The 23,626-nt window shown below is 38.2% G+C and overlaps 1 protein-coding gene across 1 annotated transcript in view; it reads left to right on the top strand.

The window, feature by feature from the left end:
- The window catches only part of ZMAT2 (zinc finger matrin-type 2), a 65,798-nt gene extending 43,432 nt beyond the window's left edge, over positions 1-22,366 (top strand). Inside the window, exons 4-6 of the mRNA XM_026700921.2 lie at positions 1,686-1,759; positions 17,284-17,429; positions 19,272-22,366. Coding sequence (XP_026556706.1) covers positions 1,686-1,759; positions 17,284-17,429; positions 19,272-19,415 — 364 coding nt within the window. The 3' untranslated portion in view covers positions 19,416-22,366. The remainder of the gene's footprint in view (positions 1-1,685; positions 1,760-17,283; positions 17,430-19,271) is intronic.
- The last annotated feature ends 1,260 nt before the right edge of the window (positions 22,367-23,626 follow it).

Genomic DNA, 23,626 nt, shown 5'->3' with positions numbered 1-23,626 from the left:
TATTTCTACTAATAGCTTTGCTTGTTTATAGATGCTTGCAGATCCGTTCCTTGGTTATCTTTTCCAGGATTTTCGGAGGTATTGATGTAAGGCTGATTGGTCTGTAGTTTCCTAGATTCACATTTTTCTCCTTGCAGATCAGAACCACACTCGCTCTTGCTCAGTTCTCTGGTGGTTCCCCAGTACTCCAGAATCTTTGAAAGATATGGTTCAAAAACACACATTAAACTTTAAAGCATGATAACGTTGCAGACTGTATAGTTATTTGTCACTTTATAAGAAGATCAGGAAGTCTTGAATGACAAATTAAATAAGTAAAACTTACATAAAGTAATGAGAACTCCCCAATGCATGATCTGAAATTTATAGCTCAGTCTTTGAAGATAAAATGAAGAAAATAATATCTAGTTTTACTGTTATGCAGAATGAGGTAGATGAAGTTTACTTTGTGATCATTTTGCTTTTGGGTGTCATGAAAGAACTGAAAATTATTTTAAACTGTATTTATTTATGAATTTTTTACTTGTAGAATGTAGCTGTTATGGAAAATTTTGTCTCATACACCAAAATAATTAGGCTAATTTTGATGACAGTTATGCATTTTGAGTTGGGGAATGCCATTTGCTACTTTGCCTTAGGAAAAATTGATTGTAACTAGCCACTGAGGAAAAGGGTTGTTTTCAAACCTCGTATGGGTCATTGAATAGTGTTCCTCTTCTTTTTGTAATGTCTTTAGATATAAATATCAAATAACAAAACTGAACCCATTGAACTCAGTCAGCTCTTATGTGTACTCCAAGTATACTGTATAATAAGGAGGACTAAATTCTATATATAGCAAAGAATAGGAGTTCAGAAAAATGTTTTATAAAGAGGTAGTCCTTGACTTATGATGGCAATTGGGACCAGAATTTCTGTTGTTAGGTGATGCAGTCATTAAGTGTAATTGCATTACTTGGTGACAGCAATCCTTGAAGTCCTGGTTGCCTTTGTTAAACAAATCTTATGGTCATTAGGTGAGGCAACTTCCTGATGGCTTCCTATATCCAGGTCAGTGGGGAAGTCAGCAGAAAATTGCAAGTGTCAGTTACTTGCAAACAAAGTGTCCACTGACAGGTAGGGGAAGGTGGAAGGAGTGTACAGGGCTGTCCAGTCTATTTTTGAAAATCACCAGTGATGGAGAACTTATAATCCTGAAGGCAAGCATTGTTTAACAGTTTAAGAGAAAAGTTCTACTTCTAGGTTCTAGGAAACTCTTTAACAAGATTTCACCCATTACTTCTAGTCCTGCCCTCAGGTGCTTTGGAGAATAAGTCAACCCCCTCCTCCCTGTGATAAGTCAACCCCCTCCTCCCTCAAGTATTGGAAGACAGTCCCCTCTAATCCATCTCTTTGACAGGCCAGACCTACTTAGCTCCCTCAACTGTTCATCATATGCCTTAGCCTCCAACCCTTTATCATCTTGCTCTTGCTTTTCTGTGCCTACTTTGTAGGGTCTTCGCATCTTTTTTTTTCGTGTATGTAAACAACTTGGGAGATTATTTCCAAGATATTAGTACCAAGCAGGATGGTTTAACCTGCTTCTGGAGACTTAATAATATTGTTACCTTTGGGTGGGACAATTAATTGGTTTGAAAATGTTGAATTAGCTATTTGATTATTGATTATCTTCTCCTTCTCCTCAGGTATTATTGTAATGTATGTGACTGTGTAGTGAAAGATTCCATCAACTTCCTTGATCATATCAATGGCAAAAAACGTATGTATAACATGTTTTTCATGTACTATTTTGATATTATTATTGTTGTTTTGTTGTTATTATTAATCATCGCACAGTCAGCCAGATATTCAGCCTGGGTGTAGTCTTTTTGGTCTACCTATTGAGTCCTTACCAAGGACCTGGGATAGGTAGATGTAGATGTTTGAAGGTGTTACAGATATTGTCACAGGATGGAAGCTGTTCCCAGTAAAGCCACCTTTGCAATGGACTGATGGCGAATATGTCAATGCCAATGGTGTTCAAGTAGTCCACTATCCAGACTTTTTTGATCGACAGTTGTTAAGTCTGGGGTGTTATGTGGAAAGCGCCTATCTGCTTGAATTCTAAAGTCTCAGAGCAATTTAACCTCTTCATTTTCTATGACTTTCTCTATTTTATGGTCCCACCAGTTCTTGCTTGCGGGAAAATGATATTTCTTGCAGATCTTGCAGTGCACCATTGTTGCTACTTTGTCATGCCACTGCTTGAATCTGTGCAATCTTCTTATAGCAGCTTACCAGGTGGTCTACTATTTCTTCAGCTTCTTTGTATAGGTGGCACTTGTTGTCTGTTGCTGTCTTCTCAATTATGGCTTTGTATGCATTGGTCCTTAAAGCTTGGTCTTGTGCAGCCAGAATTAGTCTTTTGATCTCTTTCTTCAAAGTTCCTGCTCTTAACCTTTGCCAGGTCTTGTTATTATTTGCTTTCCCTGCTATTTTTTTTATCTACTGGCCATATAGTGCTTTGTTTTCCCATGGCTCCATTCTGTTCTTCATTTGATCTTTCTTGTAGGCCAGTTTGGTCTCTGCAGTAGTCAGGAAGCCTTCCTGATATACTCACTTCAAAGCATCTTCATCACTGTCCTTCAAATATTCTTCCAAAGCCATTTTTTCTTCTTCAGTCATCTGATGTACTTGCAACATTCCACCAATTTGCCTTGGTAGATAGAGTCTGTCTGTGTCACTATTGGATGAAGGGCATGATTCATCATCATCATTTTTCTGGTCTTCCTATCCATTGTTTTTAGTTCTGCTTGAGTCCAGTCCACTATTCCAGCTGTGTATCTAATGACTGGAATTACCCAGATGTTGATTGCCTTGATGGTATTTCATCAATTGAGTTTGGACTTTAAGATCTTAACTCTCTTGATGTATTCAACTCTAATCTTTTTTTTGACTTCAGTATGCTTGATATTTGTAGTAATTATCCTCATCTAGACTCAATGTTATTTTTGTGGGACATCTTGATTCCTTCAGTTTTCACTATCTTTTCTTGTTTGATAGTGAGTGTTGCACATTTGTCCAATCCAAATTCTGTTGCTAAATCTTGGTTATATATATGGAGAGTGTTGAGCAGTGATTCGATTTCAGATGGTGTTTTTCCATATAGCTTCAGATCATCCATATAAAGGAAATGGGATAGTGTGGAGGTCTCCAACCTTGGCAACTTGAGGAACTCTGGGAGTTGAAGTCCACAAGTCTTACAGTTGCCAAGATTGGCGACCCCTGGGATAGTGAATCTCCTTAAAATATTCCTCACTTGAAATTAACTTCTCCTAGTTTCTCATTTTGTCAATTAGTAGTTGATATTTTGTTCCTCTACTATTGGGGCGGTTTCCTTTCTGCTCAAGTGGAAATAGATTGTTTTCACTAGATGCTGTGGGACTGCATCAGCTACCACACCAGTTAGCAATTTGAAAGTTGTGGTAAGCACACAATTGACTTGTGATTGCCTGGACCTTTTGCTGGATCTTTCATATCAGGTGGGTTTTCCCAGATGTTAGCCACTTTTCAATTTTACTTCCTTGTAGTATATTGTTAAACTGTTTGGCAACAAGTGGATATAGACCATGCAGTTCATCTTCACCTGGTGCTGTCTGATTCTTGATCTTTCCTGATCTTTTCTCTACCATTTCTACTATTATTACTAGTTCTTTCATTCCAACTTCTTTTTTATTCTTATCTACCTCTTAACCAATCCTTGTTGTATTTCTTTGGGTTATCCCATATCTGTGCCCAGAACTACACTGTTTCTTCCTTGTCAGGTATTGACTGATTCACTGGAGTATCTCTATTGATGGATTGGTAGAAACATTTCTGATTGGATTGAAATTAGAGATTCTGTCTATAATTTGCAATTTGAGCTTCATATCTGAAATGAAAACAATTGTATATCTCTGCTGGATCCTCTACTGGCAACTCCCTCTGGTTTGCCTCTGCATTCTGAGATACTTTTGGCAAGGCTTTGATTTCTTTGCCCTGGATAAACCTTTGCAGTTCTTCCAATTCTGCTTCTGTGAATACTTTATTTCATATTATAGATCATCATTGATATTTGCTAGCCTTTGTTCTGTTATTTCTGATTCTGGATGTTGTTCTTTCCAGAACTGGTTCATTCGTTTCAAATATCCTCTTCTTGTTGGACTTATCTGTAATAACAGATCATTATTTCTTTGTTTTCAATCACTGTGTATTTGCGACGGGTAAACACCTTTTCTTTCAGTAGTTCTGAAGCTGCTGGCCTTGGTTGCTCAGCCAACAGTCCTGAGTGCTGTAGCCATTTTTCACCAGATATCCAGGAACTCCCAACATCTAGCATGGACCTTCTTAACATCCAAGCCGGAATGGCTTTCTATGCCTCACCGTACTTTTTATGGGAGAGATGCTCTTTGTCGGACTCCTCTACCCTAGCATATCTCATCTTCCTCAGAGCATACTAGCCCCAGAACCACATCAAGTAGTACCTCATTGAGGGGTTGTTGTTGTTGTTGTTATTCACACTGTCACCCAGATGTTTAAATTGGATTTAACATTTTTATCCAGCCAAGATTTAGGGTAGGTAGATGTTGTTCGATGGTGTTATAGGTATTGTAGCAGGATGTAAACTGTTCCAAGTAAAGCTGCCTTTCTCCTCTGAGCTGTTCAGAGCATCCAGTAGTGGGAGGTGTCTTCTTGGATAGGCTGGGCTTAATTTGCAGGATGCTCCTCCTCCTCCATGGGACTCCTCCCTAGCGTCCTCCAGTTTTAGTTCAGCCTTTGTTGAGATAGGTAGCTTTCCAGATTGGCCGGAATAGCAGCTAAAACGAAAGAGATTCAAACATCAGGTTTGCCTTTTCACTTATTCAGGGAACCCCTTTGTCATCTAGGAGTCCCAATAGCCTCTGACAGCTTATTAACATTCTGGCCATCGAGGCTAGTAGCACTTCACTAGAGGGATACAATTTCAAGGATCAAATTACCAAATTGAAAGCCCTGCAGCCTCAGACATTTTCCCTCAAAATCGGGCCGGCGGGACTTGTTTCCTCTTTTGGGAAAAAGATCGCAATAGCAGTTTACAATCCACTTATCTCCCAATCGTTAACAGTGCCGTTCCGAACAACGAGCTTGCCTCATGTTTGGCTCTTCAACGGCTGAGGCTCTTCCCCCATTCAACACCAAAGGGGATGGGAAGCATAAGCACTTCCAATTCTTTTCCCGCATAGTTGCTTTACGCTATTTAGAACAGCGATTTAGGCGGGAACCAGCTGCTGGACTCGTAAGGCCACACCAAGCAGCGACAGGCACCATTTTGAGGACCATGTGGTGCCCATTCATAATTAAAACAGAAAACAAATATTACCTGTGAGAGGATTGTTTTTCCCTACTGGGTTCCCCTCGTAGAGACCAGGGGATTGGCTTCCCTACTCCTGAAGCACGGAGCAGCGGACCTGCTTTGTTGGCTAACCCTCACAGAATATAAGTCCAGCAGCTTCACAGCGAGCACCAAGGCTGAAGTTCACCTGTGCAGAGCAGCTTTCGCAGGCCATTGTTAACACAATTCTGGCCTGAAGAGGTGTTGATAATTGGATTTCAATTGATTGGATTGGAGATTAGTTCTACAAATACCAAATTTGAAGGGACATTACAAGAAGTTTAAAAGGATACCCTGCTCCTTTGCGAGCAGGCTCCTAGGTGTGCCAACCACCTTATAATCAAGCCTCATTGACAAATTTATAGTGGAAATGGCAAGCAGCAAAGGCTCAAAGGCCTCTACCTCCAGAACAATGACCAGGGTAACTTGGTCCATCTTCTGTTATCGGTGCGCAAATTCGCACATTGACCCTACTTCTCCATCAGTGGTGCAAGTTTTGGAGTTCCTGCAACATGGCCTGGACAAGGGATTATCCCCTAATACCTTACACAGACAAGTGGCGGCCCTAGCCTTGGTTGTCTCTTGGGGTGATCTCTGCTCAATTTCTCATCACCCACGCATTCGCAGTTTCCTTAGGGGGGCCCCAAACTTACGACCCCAGTGATACATTGATATCCAACCTGGGACCTTAACAGCTCTTACAAAGGGCCTCTTTGAGCCCCTAAGGACTTTGAGTCTCCGCTTCCTAACCTATAAGGTGGTCTTCTTAGTCGCAATAACTTCAGCACAAAGAATTTCCGAACTAGCAGCTTTATCAGTGAGACAGGACCTCTGCATTTTCCATCCAGACAGAGTTGACTTCCGACTAGACCCAACCTTTATACCAAAAGTTAATTCGGCCTTCCATAGGGCACAAGAGTTGGTCCTTCCTAATTTTTGCCCCCCCCATAGGCTTGAACATCATTGGAACCGACTGGATGTAAGGTGAGCATTACGTTCCTACATAAACTGCACTGCAAATTTTAGAAAATCAGAGGCCCTCTTTATTTCATTCCAACCTACCTCTCTAGGACGTAAGATTTCCTCTTCAACAATCGGCAGGTGGTTAAGGGCCACGATTGCGATAGCATACGAGAGACAATCACTGTCGGTTTCCAGGGGCATAACAGCCCACTCTACCAGGAGTACAGCGACTTCGGCAGCACATGGGCCACTCAGGCACCAATACATGAGATCTGTAGGGCAGCAACCTGGGCCTCTCCATCACCCTTCATTAGACATTATAAAATTGACATTTATGCCTCCGCCGAAGCTGTATTTGGTAGGAGAGTTTTAAAAAGTGTCCACAGGGATCAAGGAGGGACTTCTAGCCAGACGGAGGCCCTCCTGTAGGACAGTCCAAGCTTTGGTATGTCCCACTACTGGATGCTCTGAACAGCTCAGGGGAGAATGGGCGTTGGTATTTATCTGATACGACCGTTCTCCGTGAGCTGTGAAGAGCATTCAGCCCCACCCTTATCCGTCTGGTGGGGCACTATTCTGGCCAAAAGCTAGATAGGGTGAAGTATAGAAGGTTTCCACACTTCGACTTCACCAAAACTGGGGGACGCTAGGGAGGAGTCCCGTGGAGGAGGAGAAGCGTTCTGCAAATTAAGCCCAGCCTATCCAAGAGGAGACTGAAGCACCTCCCACTACTGGATGCTTTTTACAGCTCACAGAGAACGGGCATATCAGGTAAGTATCAACGCCCATTTGCAATTGACTGATTAGTCAGTGTGGATGGTAGTCAAGGAGTGGTTCATATGGTTTGGAATTGCACTCAAGGTGACTATTACTATTGGTACTATATTGTTGTTGTTGTTGTTATTGAATGATAATAAAAGTATCATTATTATTATTTATAAGTGTAAGCAGCCCAGTACTAAATGATTCAGAGCAGCTCACAACAATAAAAGAAATTACGGTGATTTCCAGCCTGGCTGTAGTTCTTTGGTTTTAGTCAATAGATAGTCATCATTTTGTTTGATTGTAAAGTAGCCATGGATGCAGGATTTATTTTGTGGGACATATTAGATTTACTAATCTGTCTCATACAGAACCAGTCCATTGATTTGTTCATCCTGTCTCATTTGATTCTTAGCAATTATCAAAGATCTGAGAGATTCCAGTGACTTCTATATGAAATTCATGTATTCCTTTGTTAAGCTAATGGATCTTGAAGTGTGGTCTGCAGACCACCAAGTTCCAACAGTGGTCCTCTCCAGTTCCTCTCCAGTTTCCTTATGTCTATCAGTCAAAGCTTGATCACTGCCTAAGCCCCATCTCTCTGGGCATGTCAACAGTCTGCTGGTGAGAGAGAACCACTCTCCATCTCAGTTTTCTCCTTATGCATGTCAGCTGGCAAGAACCCACTACTATCTTAATATATCACAGAGCATGTTGATCAGTGGTTCATGAGAATGGAACAATGGCTGGAAATGAGTTAATGAAACTTATATGTAGCATTGTTTAGAAAGCCACAGAGATGACCTGGGAGAAACTATACAAAAAAGACTTCAATAACATGTACACAAACATGCTTTATGTGTGGGAAACAAAGATAACATAAGCAATTGCTAATTGGTTCTACCCCAATTTCCTGGAATATAAGAGAAAGAGAAATGCTGACAAACTTCAAAATTCTGTTATTATAGTCTGTATCAATAAAGTAATTTTAGTCAAATTTAGGAAATTGGCTTTCTTGTCTGGTTTATCTTAAAGGGCTGACATATCATGAATATTAAAATGTGAACAAATGAAAAGGGAACAAATTTCAAGTGCAGTTTCTATCTGAGCCTATATATGCTGTGCTGTGGTCTCTCACAAGCACCTCCAAAAAGAAGGTATGATTAGGAAGTATAGTGATGGTTACCTAAAAGCAGGATTTTATTTCCCTTTAGATCCTTAGTACTTTGAGATTTCTGTTGCAGAATGTTCTGAATTAGCAAATGTGTGGTAAATGGGTAAATGTTACAATATGTGAAATTATTCAAGTGAAAAATGAGTGTTTTTCTGGATTTTTGGTACAAAATCTTAAAAGGCCTTCAAAATGGAGAAGATAAGAAGGCTTAATTAAATGCAATGAAAATAATTACCTTTGTGAACTCCCTTGCTCAGATGAAAATACAAGGTTATTTCGTTTGTTTGTTTGCTTGATTGGATGGCATCCAAATTTTGGGAAAGTATTTGGTATTCAACAATTGTAAAAGTTGAAGAGCAGAGCATTAAATTAATATTTGTTGCTACTTTCTATATCAGATATAATTCATGATTTAGGTTTTAACATATAGCGTTCCTTGCAACTCTATTATAATTTATTAATGATATTATATATAATCTATTAAACTCTGTAATTTATTAAGTATGCAATTGATTTTGCTCCTCCAATTCTGCCATTCTAGGAGGCTTTCCACATACCTAAGAAAACACATTCTTTACTCCAAAGTAAAGTTAAGATGGAAACGTATTCTATTCTACTGCTTTGGTATTATTTGGTGGCCCAGCAAAAAAGAACGGCACAATAGGTTTTAAGTTTTGGTCTTGATTGATTGAAAAACAATAAATGTAAGATGATGCTGTGGAGAAAGAGAAGGCGTCTCTCTATCATAAGCCATTCCACACAAATTGTTTGAGGTATGGAGGCAAACTCCATGAACTGTGGGGAATGACCTCTAGTTTTTTTTTTCCTATAGTAATAATCTCTGACCAATAATATATCATGGACTATGTGAGCTCATCCGCTCTTGTACCAGAACTTCCCATTCAGTTCCCTTTCCGTCTCCCTCCCCCACACACTAGACAACAGATCTTCAACTGAAAGTTCTTCTGACCCATCCTGCAGGTATTGGGAGAAGTGAGTGGGAAGCGTCTTGTCTGAGCCCCTGGATTGTTTCCTCTGCTCAGCAACTGCTAAATCTCTCATGAAAAAGAACAAGAGAGAAGGACATATTAAGAATCTGCTTTGGTTACCTATCTACTCCTCACCATTAGGTCAATTGATATCATTTAGTGATTTTTGTTGTTGTATTCTTCATTGTAATTTATTTTGACTCCTTTAAGATGGAATATTAATAAACATAGTACATTTCCTAGTAATGCTGTTTTCTTTTTTTCACATTCTTATGTGCCTGGCTTTACCACTGTTTTTTGCCTTAATAAATCTTAAATGTCAGGTTGTTTTGCTTTTGAATTATTCAATACTGTGCCATTTATAAACTCATTCTGCTGTTTAGTAATTGCACATTTACTTGCAATAAACGTAGAGAGTTGTAAACGGTAAAGATGGAAAGCTCCCGTAAGTAAAGAGAAAGCAAACACAATATTATATCCATATGTTTATGTTAGCTGGATTTCTCTACAATCACTGATTAAAAGCTGTTTTTTTTGTAGAAATTTCATCCAGCTTTCCTTTTAATATAGAAGCCACAGCACAAGCAAAAGAGAAAGAACCCTGATTGCATTTCATACCATGGAGAACATAGAAATATTCTAGCTGACAGAACTAGATGGAATGTCATAATAACCCTGCTGGCTTAGGCCAAGAATCAACATCCTGTATCACACATTGACCCATCTGATTCTTTCAGAAACTTCACAATCATAGCTGAGAAAGTGATAGTTCTTTTTATTGTTCTCCCCTAGTAGTTTAAGCCATACTGCCCAGGGTTTCAAAACTAACAAACTGCCTCAAGACAATTGATAACTTGTTCTTCCATAGGCATTTGTCTGGTCCCCTTTTAAAACCATTTAAATTGGTAACCATCATATCTACTATCAGCACATTCCAAACCTTAATTATACATTGTGTAAAAAGTATTTCCTTTTATTAATCTTGAGTATCTCTGTATTTGGTTTTAATAGAAGACTGCCATTGTAAAAGGGAGAGAACAATATGTATGTCTTCACTTTCCACCATACATGTTTCTGTATACCCCTGCCCTCTTCCTGCAGAACTAAAAAAATTCCAAAAGCTGTAGTCTTTACCTCAGCCTCCTGCAAGGGGCAGGAGTGGAATTTCCAAGAAACTGTTTGGGTTTACCCATACTGGCCCTGACTTCCTGCCTCAGTGTAGCAATTTGGTAACTGTCTTACAGGGGAATGCTTTATTTGATACTCTAACCCAAGCACCTTCAAACTTAGCAAATTTAAGACTTGTAGATTTCAACTCCTAGAATTACTGAGCTAACATGACTGGAGGAGGAATTCTGGAAGTTGAAGTCCACAAATCTTAAAGCTGTCAAGTTTGAAGACCTCTGTTCTAACCTCTATGTGAAATAGACAGGGACCCCACAGAGGCCTTAGTGGGCAAATAAAGTAAAAGCTGAGAGTCGTGAAATTTGTAGCATCAATTTCTGACCTTGTTGCAGGAAATACATGATTAAGAGATCAGGTCCCTCTTTCAGAGAAAGATCACTTTCACAAAACATTAATAAAATTATGTATAAAATTACAATGGATAAGATACCATTTATTGTCACTTCTTTCTATGGACACATGGACAGATTAAAAATGAAATTCTGATGCTCTCTCGCAAAAGAAAATATATATCCATACACAGACACGCACACACATAAACACACACACACACACATACATATCAAATATAAATAAAATTATAAATAAATAAAAACATGATAAATCCCTGTTCCAGTAGTGTTGGAGCACTGTTTAAGGTGCTTCCAGGTTGAAAAAATTAGCCAGCAATACCACCGTTGCTGGGGGAAATCCATGAGGACTCCTTTCATGTCCCCATGAAAGAGCTGGAATGAAGGACAGTAGCTCAGTCCACCAGGCAGTAGCACTTGGGTTTTGAACATGGGCTTGCTAAACTGCAACCCAGCAAATTAAATTAAAGGTCTAATCACAGATTCCTAATTAAATATACATTTGAAAGAAAATATAATTTTTATTATTTATCCTGAATTTTCTAGAATTTAATTGATTTCGACCCTTAATCACAGGAGCAAGTTCCTTAACTTTTTCTTACCCCTGGATGTTGCCTCTCTTTTTCCTGCTTTCTGGTGTTGAACAAACACCTTTAGAACTCTTACTGTGTGTGTCTATGCTGGGCAGCATAGGCAATGAGAAATTTCAGGCATTTTTTTTCTTCCAGAAAGCAGGAAAAAGAGAGGCAACATCCAGGGGTAAGAAAAAGGATAAATAATAAAAATTATATTTTCTTTCAAATGTATATTTAATTAGGAATCTGTGATTAGACCTTTAATTTAATTTGTGTGTGCCAATTAAAATCCTTAAGCATTCTAGCAATTTATTTCTTTATTTATTTTACCTATGCAAACCTAGTATTGTAAACATTTATGCAACCTTACTGTGTTCAACACCCTCCCTCCAAATAACAGGCCCATAGAAAGCACCCACTTTGCCCAAGTTCGGATTCCAAGCTCAGCATGACAAGTCACTGGGTAAATCGAGTCGAACAGGCACACATGAAGTCTAGGGAAACAATTCACGAGTCAAATAGGTAAAACAACACAAGCATACAAGGCAAAGAACTGGGCACGTTGCAATGCTCAAGTCCTCAGGGCAGGATTAAATAGATACCAGTGCAGCCTTTCAAAGAGGGATGAGGTTGCTTCCTTATGAGTAGTCTAGCTGACCAGCATTGCACATCTCTTCTCTTTGCCCTACATGTCCATAGATTGGGGGGAGGTGTGGACTCTACCGCTTCCTCGTTAACTGCCGACAGCTGCTCCTGGTCCTTGCCTGGAGCCTCCTGGTCAATTCACTGCAGCTCGCCTCACTCAGCTCAGCCTGTCGCTTGTCAACCCAGATGAGGCTGCTTCATCAGGCTAGCGCACTCTGAGCCACAATCTGGGCCATTACATGGGTCTGTGCATTCCTCTACTGACTCAAACAACTCCTCCTCCTCCTCCTCCTCCTCCTCCTCCTCCTCCTCCTCCTCCTCCTCCTCCTCCTCCTCCTCCAAACATGTCCGGAGAGGAGTTTGGGGACAGATCCATGATTACTGCCCTCTCATAAATAAAAGCTTTCTCATTTGGAGAGAAATAGTTGTGAGGGGATTTCATTATTAAAGATCATTATTCTGGAAGGTCCTGCTTGTTGTGGAGGAATGTATACAGATTTCCTTATCTGGGAGACAGTTATCAGTCTTGTGGATATCAGAATAGAATAGAATAGAACAGAACAGAACAGAACAGAACAGAATAGAATAGCAGAGTTGAAAGGGACTTGGAGCTCTTCTAGTCCAACCCTCTGCCTAGGCAGGAAACCTCACACTATTTCAGACAAATGGTTATCCAACATCTTTTTAAAAACTTCCAGTGTTGGAGCATTCACAACTTCTGGAGCCAAGTTGTTCCACTGATTAATTGTTCTGTCTGTCAGGAAATGTCCTTAGTTCTAAGTTGCTTCTCTCCTTGATTAGTTTCCACCCATTGCTGCTTGTCCTGGCCTCAAGCTCTGGAGAATAACCTGACTCCCTCTTCTTTGTGGCAGCCCCTGAGATATTGGAATAGTGCTATCATGTCTTCCCTAGTCCTTCTTTTCATTAAACTAGACATACCCAGGTGATATCAGGTGATATCACATCATCCCCTCATTATAGTATTTTGATCAGGTTTATTTGCTCTTGTACAATTTTTTTTCAGGGGTGATCGGAGCTATACACAATTCCAAGTATGATTTTACTACACATTTATATAAGGACCTCACTAAATATACAGATTTTGCTACAATTCCCCTCTTAATTATTCCATATTAGACTTTTTTTTTTTTTTACTGTGAGATGGAACCTTTCATCTACCATGACTCTGAACTCCCCTTTCTCATCAGTCACTGCCAATACAGAGCTCATTAATTCTTTTGCAAAATGTGGGGAGGGGAAGTTTTCTTATGTGTGCTGCGAAATTTGGTGCCTTGGCCATTGAGATGTACTCACCTAGCTGGAGGATAGTATTTTAGAGCTGTTTCAGAGCTGTTTGATTTTTTAAAAGTCCTTTCAGTCCTTTTTTAAAATTTTATTTTACTTTTAAATATACATAAATATTGAATACATAAACAGTGTGGCATCTGGGGATCATTAGTTTTGATACAAAATAATAGTGATAATAATAATATTGGTTACAGTAATCATACATGATTATAATAATATAAATATTAAAATTAAAGTTATTTACATGTTAGTATTTGCTCCACCATGTATATATTCCTTCATCATTTAATTATTCAATATTTTTATACATAATACTGATAACCATAGTAATATTATTTAAGTATAGATAGAATCATTTTTCAATTTCTGATCTTTACTTCTACATATTAATTTTAAAATATTATATAGAAATATGCATAATAATATTTTCCCCCTTTCTAGTTTCTACTTCTATTCTAATTCTTAATAAAACAAATTTTATATTAGGAGGTATTCTATTTCTATCCATTATCTCTTGTCCGTTTTAGTATTTCAATTCTTGTTTATTTTTTGGCATGTTTTCCATACTCCTGTTTGATCTAAATGTTTCCTTTATCTCTATATCTACCTCTCACTGCCAGACCTTCAATATGCCTATCAGTGCCTCTATCTCACTTCAGGAATGTCTGTTTATCCAATTCTATTTGTTAAAGTCTTAATGTATAATATGCCTGATCGGATTCATAAATTTTTATTATCTTCTCCTTGTTTTCTTGTTTCATTTGTTGCTTTATTTGCTCTATTCTTTCCTCTGTTTTTTTTCTTCTATTTTCTCCTCTTTCTTGGATTTCTTGTTCATTTTTTACTGTTTTTTGCCGAGTATTTTCTGGTCTTACAATTATGTCATGTGTCAAGTCTTTTATCTCCCTATGGTTGTTGTAGTTTAAAACATCAATAATATTTCTTTTTGAAATACACTTATTTTTCCATGTTGAAGCATTTTGCCTTATTTTGTAAGTTAGAAAGTTATTCTATAATCTACCAGTCCCAAAATCTCAGTTATCCATAACACCAAAAAGCCAATATTGAAACATTGAGTAGCCCCCAAATTATACCTCATGAAGCACAATATTTATAGTCCTTTATAGTCCTCAATAGGTCAGTTTAGTCCTTCCAAGTTCTCCAAAAAGTCTTTTTTTAAATTCTTCTTCTTTCACCTTTTAAGCAGTTATCAGACAACATTTATAATCCTAAGTGATCCATCAGATTTCCCCATGTCTTCTTAAGTCACATAGTCAATTCTTTAATTTCAATGATAATTCCAGATATTTGTAATCCACTCTACTTAGAAATCTTCAAAAGTCTCAAAATTTGTTCCTCCTCAGCTGTGCAGCAAATAGGTATAGAACAATATGCAAAAAGTCAGTCTTCCAGTTGTTATTTGTCTCCATTCTCTTTTCTATTTTATCAGTCCTCAGATTATTTCAAGGTTATTCCAACCTTGTAAAAATATAGTGTATATTCTTTCTCCAGTAGATGACACCACCACCTAAAATTTCAATGTTATACAAAATCTAACAGCTGATTGCTGTTCCAATTTTCTTCAAGAAATTTCTTCCAATAATCAACCAAATATTCCCAAAATTTTAAAATGCCTGTTCAAAATATTACCAATAAAATATTTGAGTCCAGTCTTTTTATATTTTAAAACTTTGTGTTCTACCTTAGGTTTCACTTTTTTTCGGGTCTGTAATTTTTCTGTTTATTCGCCGCTTTTTCACCACTTTAGAGAATCTTTCTTTCGGAATTTATTTTCTTTGAGATTAGATCTCTAATATAGAAGTTAAAAATCATGTCACCCAGTTCCAGTCCACTGTTCACAAACCGCTCCAGCACATTTCTTTCTTCAGTTGTCCCAGCTTCAGGGTGGCCCTAATGGCCACCTTTCCTCTTTGTTGTTGGATGGGAGGGAGCCTTGGATCAAGCAGAAGAGTCATTGCTCTCCGCGACCTGCAAAGTGTCCCTCCTTTCTTCATTACCCCTTCAGGATGAGTTTAGCCCAGGGGTGTCAAACTCAAGTCCTGGGGCCGGATCCAGCCCATGTGGATGCATCCGGCCCATGTGGCTGCCCTGGAAACAGCAAAGTACTGGACCTTGGTGCCTCTGCCAGCAGAAATGGAGCTCGGGAGGGCTGTGTGTGGCCCTCAAAAGCTCTGTTTTCACTGGCAGAGGGTTGCAGGAGGCTGTCACAGCCAAAAACAGAGCTTCAGAACCCGTTTTTGCTAGCAGAGGGTTGCAGGAAGCCATCACAGCTGAAAAAGGAGCTTGGGAGCCCATTTTCACTGGCAGAGCACTTGGGCCGCCACAAGTGCCCTTGACACAAGTGACGTCGAGCTGGCCATGCCCACCCTGGCTGCCCCCATCCTGGCACCCCCAAGTTTAAACACAACCCTGATGCGGCCCTCAATGAAATTGAGTTTGACACCCATGCTTTAGCCCATTAGGGCCCTCCAACAATGAGGATTCAGCCTGGGTTCATGGAGCCCCCTACCCACGACTGTCGCTCAGCGATGCCAAACGGGAAGTCGATTTACAGTCCTAAACAGTTAGCCACTTAGGGATTATCCCTGGCTCTGAAAGTAGTAGGGAGTAGTATATCCTGCACCACTGGGATTCTCTGGAAGAGTGTGCTTCACTTTTGAATACTAGTTCACAAACTGCTTCTTTGAGACATAGAGCCCCTCTGTGCAGTAATTCCTGCCCTTTGTATGACTTATATCTCAACAAAAATATATCCAATTGCTTCTCTCTATTTCACCTGATTTCTGTAATACTTGTCATATAACTGTGTTCTCTTCTAGCATTAAACACATCTCATTTTGACTAAGGGACTTCTGGAATTTGCATACAAGTGCTTACACACAATATCTTCATTTAATTTCCTCCCATACGGCTTTCTTGATCAACTACACTAATTTTCTAGATCTGCACTGCCCACCCACTCTTAAACCATTATAATAATTTATACTCTCATCCTCTGGAGTGGTTTCTTCCTGTACCAAATACTCCTTACATTCTGTTAGCTCCCCCTCCCCCCAGAATTAGTTTAAAAGCTGCTTTGCCACATTTTTTGATAATATTTTCCAGCAATCTGGTATGTTCTTGGTTTATGTGGGTCGTCCCCTATTTGCAGAAGCCTGGTTGTTCCCAAAAGTATTCTAATGCTTCACTAATCCAAACCTTCCTCCTAACATCTTCTCATCCAGGCACTGAAGCTGTTCAGTTCTGTTTATTTAATGGGGCTGGCAGGTGGAATTGATAGCATTTTGAAGGAATGTGCTTTGACAATCCTGGATTTTAGCATTCTACTCCATACATATGATTTCCAGGACTGAATGATTATTTTTGCTTTCATTAATGCCAGGGTGTAACATGGCCACATACTCTTCTGTGCCACTATGTGCCAGACTACAATACATGGCATGTTATACCCATGAGCTTTAATTCTGTCAAGCAAGTCACCATATGATTGAATGCCTAGCACTTAGCCACCCATCTGTAGTAGAAGTTATAAGTGCAGCAAACACATGTAGGTTCATCGCTTGTCATTTATGCAGCATATCAGTACCATCAATATTAAAAAGGAAAGTGTTCTAAAACTCATCTTTTAATAAACCCCCCCTCCATCCCCACAAGCCCAGGAATACTAATCTAACTTGGTATATAGATTTGGATAAATGGTTGGGGTGAGGATAAACCCTTGCATTATTCTAGGAGGATGAATAAAAACATAGCAGAATTAAAAGAAGTTTCAAAGTAATATTTACAGCAAGCTTTACTTATGTGTGCAAAAATATTGCTCAGCTGCAAGAAAACAATACATTCTGCATGTGTTGCCTGTTAAAGTATTGATAAGGTTTTTAGGCAATTCCCAAAATATTTAATTGGTCCCTGCTTTTTCTAGATCAGAGGAACCTTGGTATGTCCATGAGAGTAGAGCGTTCTACTCTGGATCAGGTGAAGAAACGTTTTGAAGTGAACAAGAAAAAAATGGAGGAGAAGCAGAAGGATTATGACTTTGAGGAGAGGATGAAGGAGCTCAGAGAAGAGGTGAAGTATTACCCAGAAATTAAACAGGACATGTTTGTAATGGAATACATTTTAAGCTGATAGATGTTCTATTATTATTATCTTGCTGAAGAGTCATTTTTACATTGTCTTTAAAAAAGATGTATAGCAATAATGATGATTGTCATTCTAGGTGGAATTAGATCTTTGTGCCAAATTCAACATATTTACTATTCTGATGTTGCCCCAAGAGTTGCTTGTCTTGAAAATGATCAGGAAAGTCATTTTTGTTCCTTGATTTCCCCAGTAAAATAAAGGGCTGAATATAGCATTCAAGATTTATCTTACTGTATTTCATTGGCTCTGCAGCACAATCTGGTGAAATTGTGTTTGAAGACTTCTAGTGATTAGGAAAACTGTGTATTTTGGAATATACAGTATATAGAACTGTATATTTTTAAAAACCAGATGTGACAAAAATTATATGTAATATAGAAATATTATAGAGGCAGGCATGTTGTCTGTCCTGTTCAGTAAAACAAAATTGATTTTTAAACATTTCTTATACCTAAAACTGAAATTAGAAGATCTGAGGAAGATTTCCAGAAGTCATGGGATAATCTTGAATACCACTCACAGGTACTTGCACTTCATAGAAACAAAAGAAACCATATGTTCTTTATTGCATGCATATATGCATATTTAATGAAGGTTGCAATTAAGAGAGTTTTGCAAATTATCTTTACTATTTAGCATAGAAGCACAATGGAGAAAGGAAGGGAAGGGAAGAAAGAAAAAGAAAGAAAGAAAGAAAGAAAGAAAGAAAGAAAGAAAGAAAGAAAGAAAGAAAGAAAGAAAGAGAAAGAAAGAAGGACCTTGCAAAGCATCTTTTTCGGTTATATTTTTATTCTACCTTCAGTCATTTGAAAGTGACCTACAAGATGACCCCTTGCCTTTATAATATTCATTAGAATGTGAAACAGTGACTGGCCAAATCACTTAGAATTGAGTATCTGAATAGGAACTTGAACCTCTTCTTTTGGCTCTTGAATCATTGCTGTAAGAATGAAAAATGGTTTTTTTTGGCATGCCATGGATTGATCATCTTTAGAAAATGGGAGATTCAGAATTTGCTTTTGGAATTTTGGTAACAAGAAATAATATAGAAACTATGCATATGAATATATGACTTTATTCAAGTCACCTTAATAATCATTTCAAACCATGTTTTAGATCTCTTGGTTGTGTAGGTGGTTAATATAAAAAAGTCCTGCAATCTCATGCAAGCTTTTGCAGCCTTAACAACTGCTGAGAAACCATTAACCAAAATCCCACTTCAACATCTCCCAACACAAGCATGGCTGCTTTCCAGGTCTTGCAATCTCACAGAACAACAAAATATTTTGATTCGAGCTGTTAGAAGTCCTTTGATACCAGAGCCATTCAAAACACAGCTTATGTTCTGCTGAGCAGCTGTCATCAGGCTGTTCCAAGAGCTATCAGCTGCTGACATTGCCTTCTGGCATCATTCAGCACCACATTTGTAACAGGGCATTAATACAGAATCCATGTGATTGTTTTCAAGCAAAGCTGTATTTCTATCACTATTAATTTTGGATGAAGTCTTCAATATTGGTTTAAAAACAGATGCTGACAGCAAATGAGCATTCTCCCATATAATCAGCATCTTCTCTTGGCACTTTGGTTTGCCTTTCTTTCATTATTGCTTTGGGATGAGCCATTTTTCTTCCACTCATTTCGTTTCTTCTTCAGACCAGAAAGCATGTTGTCTCAATTGCCTAATTTCTGAGATTTATCTTTCTTTTCAAAGATTTTGATTATGCAAGCAAGCTTGGATAAAAAGAGTTATTTCCTGTGTTGCAGGAGGAAAAGGCCAAAGCCTACAAAAAGGAAAAACAAAGGGAGAAGAAAAGGAGGGCAGAGGAAGACTTGACATTTGAAGAAGACGATGAAATGGCTGCTGTAATGGGTTTCTCTGGTTTTGGCTCAACTAAGAAGAGCTACTGATTAGCCAGAAACTGTATTTTGAATGGCTACTGTTTATGCCCTGATGATGGTTCAAAATCCCAGAAAGCCTTTGCAAAGAATTTGTATCTAAATAACCTGATACAAGTTGGGAAACAATTCCACATGTCCCACGTGGGGCTGATTCTACCCTACCATAATTAAAACTTCCCTGGTTGAACAGATAGCACCACATTTTTGCCTATGTGTTGATAACTTTAAATCCCAAATAAAAATACTATCAAATAATATCTCCCCTCCCTTGATCCCCTGACAATATTTAAGGATACATCTTTTTTCAAGATCTGCTTGAAATGCCCACACACTTTCACACAGAATTCTGTGGTGATTATAGAATAATTTTTAAGCACGAAATTTCTCTTGGCCTTGTCTACAGCTGCAGTTTTCTGGTGCAAGTTCTGCTTGCTTTTTACTTTGTATTATGTGCATGAGAGATGTGCTACTGGGTATGCTTTTTTCTTTTAATAAACTCATAAAAATCTAGTGCAATGGGGTTTTTAAAACGGTTTTATAAAGTGTTTATATACAGGGTGGGGAGAGGATTGATAGATTCATCTACACTATTATTTTCCAGAACTCACAGGAGATTATTATTATCTGTCTACTGAGCAAGTTATTGTCCACACCATTAGCTTGCTGAAATGTTTTTTTAAAAATATATTCAGCTGATAACTTAGAAAGATCAAGGTTCTGTATGATCTCCTTTCATTGATATAGGTAGTAAATTATCTGAGAATTTGGTAAGAATGTGAATTTTTTTCTGAAACAGCAATAAATGATGCTTTGCTTTAAAAATAGAGAAATTTCTCATTGAGAAAAAAATTGCACCAGTGGGAGTGCCTGTATTTTTTAAAAAAGATAAAAGAAATCTCTAGTTTAAAGATTTTCCAAGGTTAGAATGGTAAAATGCCCTTTGGGCTTAATGCAAGTGTTGAGAAGAAATCCCAGATGAATCTCTTTTCTATTAAAGTAGAATGAGACTTGCCAGTATCTTGCCACTGGCCATATTGAATAGATATCTCTGAGTTTTATCAGAACAGATGGGGGTTTGATAGAGAAGAAGGAGCTTTCTTGCCATTTTGATTCAGAGTGGAGAAATGTTATCAGTGCTGCTCTAGCTGCTGTTTATGCCCCATGTCATTTTCATTGCTTTCTTAATTTTAGTTCAGCCAACCCCACTGTGACTCATTCATCGGTTTAGGAGGATTTACATCTAGCATGACTGATTTTCATAGTCTCTCCCTTATAGTGATGGGATCATTGTTCTTGCTTTTCTCCTCACTTTAATTAAATCTTCCATTCTTTCAAATCCAGGTAAAATAAATCCTACAATGTTTTCTGATGTTTTAATTCCTTAATCTTAGACTGCTGACAGCTTCATTGCTTCAGATATTTCCACTTCAATTCAGATTATAATCCCCACTGAAGATGTCATTGAAATGATACAAAGCCTGTAGCACTGCTAGCAGAGATTCAAATGTCCTTGGAGACATGATCCGTTAAAAAAAAAAACCTGCTTAATGTGCCTCAGATTCCTTCCATGCAACAAAGAGAAATGAACATTTAATTCCAACAATGTCCCTATTTGCATTCAAACTATAAAATCAAAAATGAAACCTATGACTAAATATTCTAGACAATTTGAAGAGAGGAGGTGCAAAAAAATGGGGTTATAGTGCTGTGTTAATTCTTTTTATGCACATTAAAATATGGAACATTTTGAATAATTTTGTCTAGGTAGCAGTGTTGCAACATGCTCATTATTGTACCTTGAACCAATTTAATTAGTACTTATGAGAAATAATATAATCCAGGAGATCTCTTATACATGTGAGCAGTGAATATGCTGTCCTAGTGTTCTAAATTTAATACTAGCTGTGTTAGCGTGAGTTTCAAAGAGATTCCTCTGTTCTACATATTGTTAAAATCTGTTGCAATTGAAGCACAGCCCTTTTATCTGCACTTTATGGGTGGGAAAAATCAATGATTACTTAGCTCTAGTGTTGGGTATATTAACTTGTAGTCTCAGAGATTGACTAGTACTCGCTGGGAAATAAATGTGAATGGCATTTATGTTTTGCTTATGAGTTCCCATATATGTTTGATCCTTGTGGAATCAGAATGATGTTCTAATGGGCCTTTGATTTGATATAGCACTGTTCTTTTTGTGTTCTTGAAAAGATTAACATAGAGATGCTTGCTGTTTTAAGCCATGCAGTACAGAAAATTAGCATGGCACTAATGTACAATTTTCTACTCATAAGTTTTGATAATGCATTGTTTGTCAAATTTTGAATAATTATCTTAATGAAGAATAACATACTCAATAAGCTACAGAATTATTTCATTTGCTAGTTAATAGAACAAAACCAGAAGGAGCCCGTTTGCACAATATGGTATGTGTTTGTATGCATCAATGTGGGTAGAAAGAGGAATGTGAATTCCATGGTATTTTCTTCTCCATTCCCTATTTGAAGCCTTTTACCTATATTCATGCTTAAGGGCATCTTCCTCTATGGGGCCAGAGCATCTGCCTGCACATGCAATATTTCTGCCAGTTTTTCCTATCCCAGCACTGGAGGTTTTCTCTGAGTGGTGGTGGTGGTGGGGAATGTCTTTGTCTTGGGCACTTGCTGAGAGCAATGGAGTGTGTAGTGGCAGAGATACAGATTCCTGCTGGATTCCCAGCAGCAGGAGCTGCCTCTAGCCAAGGATGCAAAACACGTTTCCTTGAAAGAAATAATATTTAGACAAAAATCTAGAGAAAATGTTTTTCTGCAAAGATCATTAAGCCTAAATTCCCCGTTCAACTTTTTGTTTGCTGAAATTAGCCTTTTGATTTCCTGCTGCTCACATCACAGTTCTGTATACCAACTGCTAATCATCCAACCATAGTTCATCTTTACCTGATCTGATTAAACATACTAGAGTTCCTTTGTTGCCTGTTTCATGACTGTGTGTGCCATGTTCTTCCCAGGGAGCCAAGGACTGCGTAGGCTGCATGGGTGAAATTTTTTTTATCTGATTCTGCCTTGAATGGCTACTGATTTACTTCCTCTTTAGTTAGGCAGAAAAAGACTGGGTGAAGTCTGTATTATAATATCTCACTATGGGTAGACCTCACTTAACGACCACAACTGAACCCACAATTTTGGTCATAAATTGTTGAGGTCATTAAGTGGTCACCATGTGACCTGACTCAGTTTTACAACCATTTTAGTACAGTTGTAAAGTGAATCCTGGTTGTTAAGCAAGTCACATAACCATTAAATCAGTGGTAGTCAACCTGTTCCCTACCGCCCACTAGTGGGCATTCCAGCTTTCATGGTGGGCGGTAGGGGTTTTGTCCCCTACTTTATAATAATCACCATTACTGTGGAACCGGTCGGCGGTTAGAGAAAATTTTACTACTAACAGAGATACAAAAGTGGGCGGTAGGTAGAAAAAGGTTGACTACCCCTGCATTAAATGAACCATGTTTTTATTTTAAAAATTCATTCTCATGAATGCAAAAAATGTCAGAAACAGGCTAGAAAAGTCACAAATCATTGTCACGTGAACACAGGATGCTGCAGTCAGTCATAAATGCAAGCCAACTGTCAAGCATCCAAAGTGTAATTATGTGATTGTGTCTGTTTGTGTGTGCACAGGCAGTCATAACTCCAAGAAAAGGTCATAACATTTTGAGATCCATTGTAATTTCAAATGGTTAAGTGACTGGTCATTAAACAAGCATTACTTGTAGGTATATTTTACCTCTTCTGTAATTTATTGCTCTTCATGCTGATATATAAAGACAGAATGATGCAAGTTTTGTTTTCCAGTTTTAACAGAGCAGGAAATTGAAAATGTTTGTATCCATTATGGGAACATTGATGATTAAGCTTGTGCCGTTGTTTCTTTCTTCTTACTGTTGGTCCATCTAATCCATGACTGTGGTTGGTAATAACTGTAAAAATGACACTTTTCCCTCCTTTAACAACTGCCCTTCTCAATCAGGATGGTTTTTTTCCTAAAGTTTTGTATGTATGTACTTGTTCACAAGTACACAAGGGGTTTTTAGCAAAAATGAAATTATAGAAAAACTAGACACTAAAGCAAAAGCAATTTTCTTAAAAAAAACATGCCAAATATGAGTATGTGTATGGGCAGAAAAAACACACACTTATAATTTTAAGGACAAATTCAAATAT

The sequence above is a fragment of the Pseudonaja textilis genome, chromosome 3, assembly GCF_049901715.1.
Source record: "Pseudonaja textilis isolate UNSWEBS1 chromosome 3, rPseTex1.2, whole genome shotgun sequence".
In the NCBI taxonomy this organism is placed as follows: Eukaryota; Metazoa; Chordata; class Lepidosauria; order Squamata; family Elapidae; genus Pseudonaja; species Pseudonaja textilis.
The sequence above is the reverse complement of the archived record's forward strand: the minus strand, read 5'-3'. Positions and strand labels throughout refer to the sequence as shown.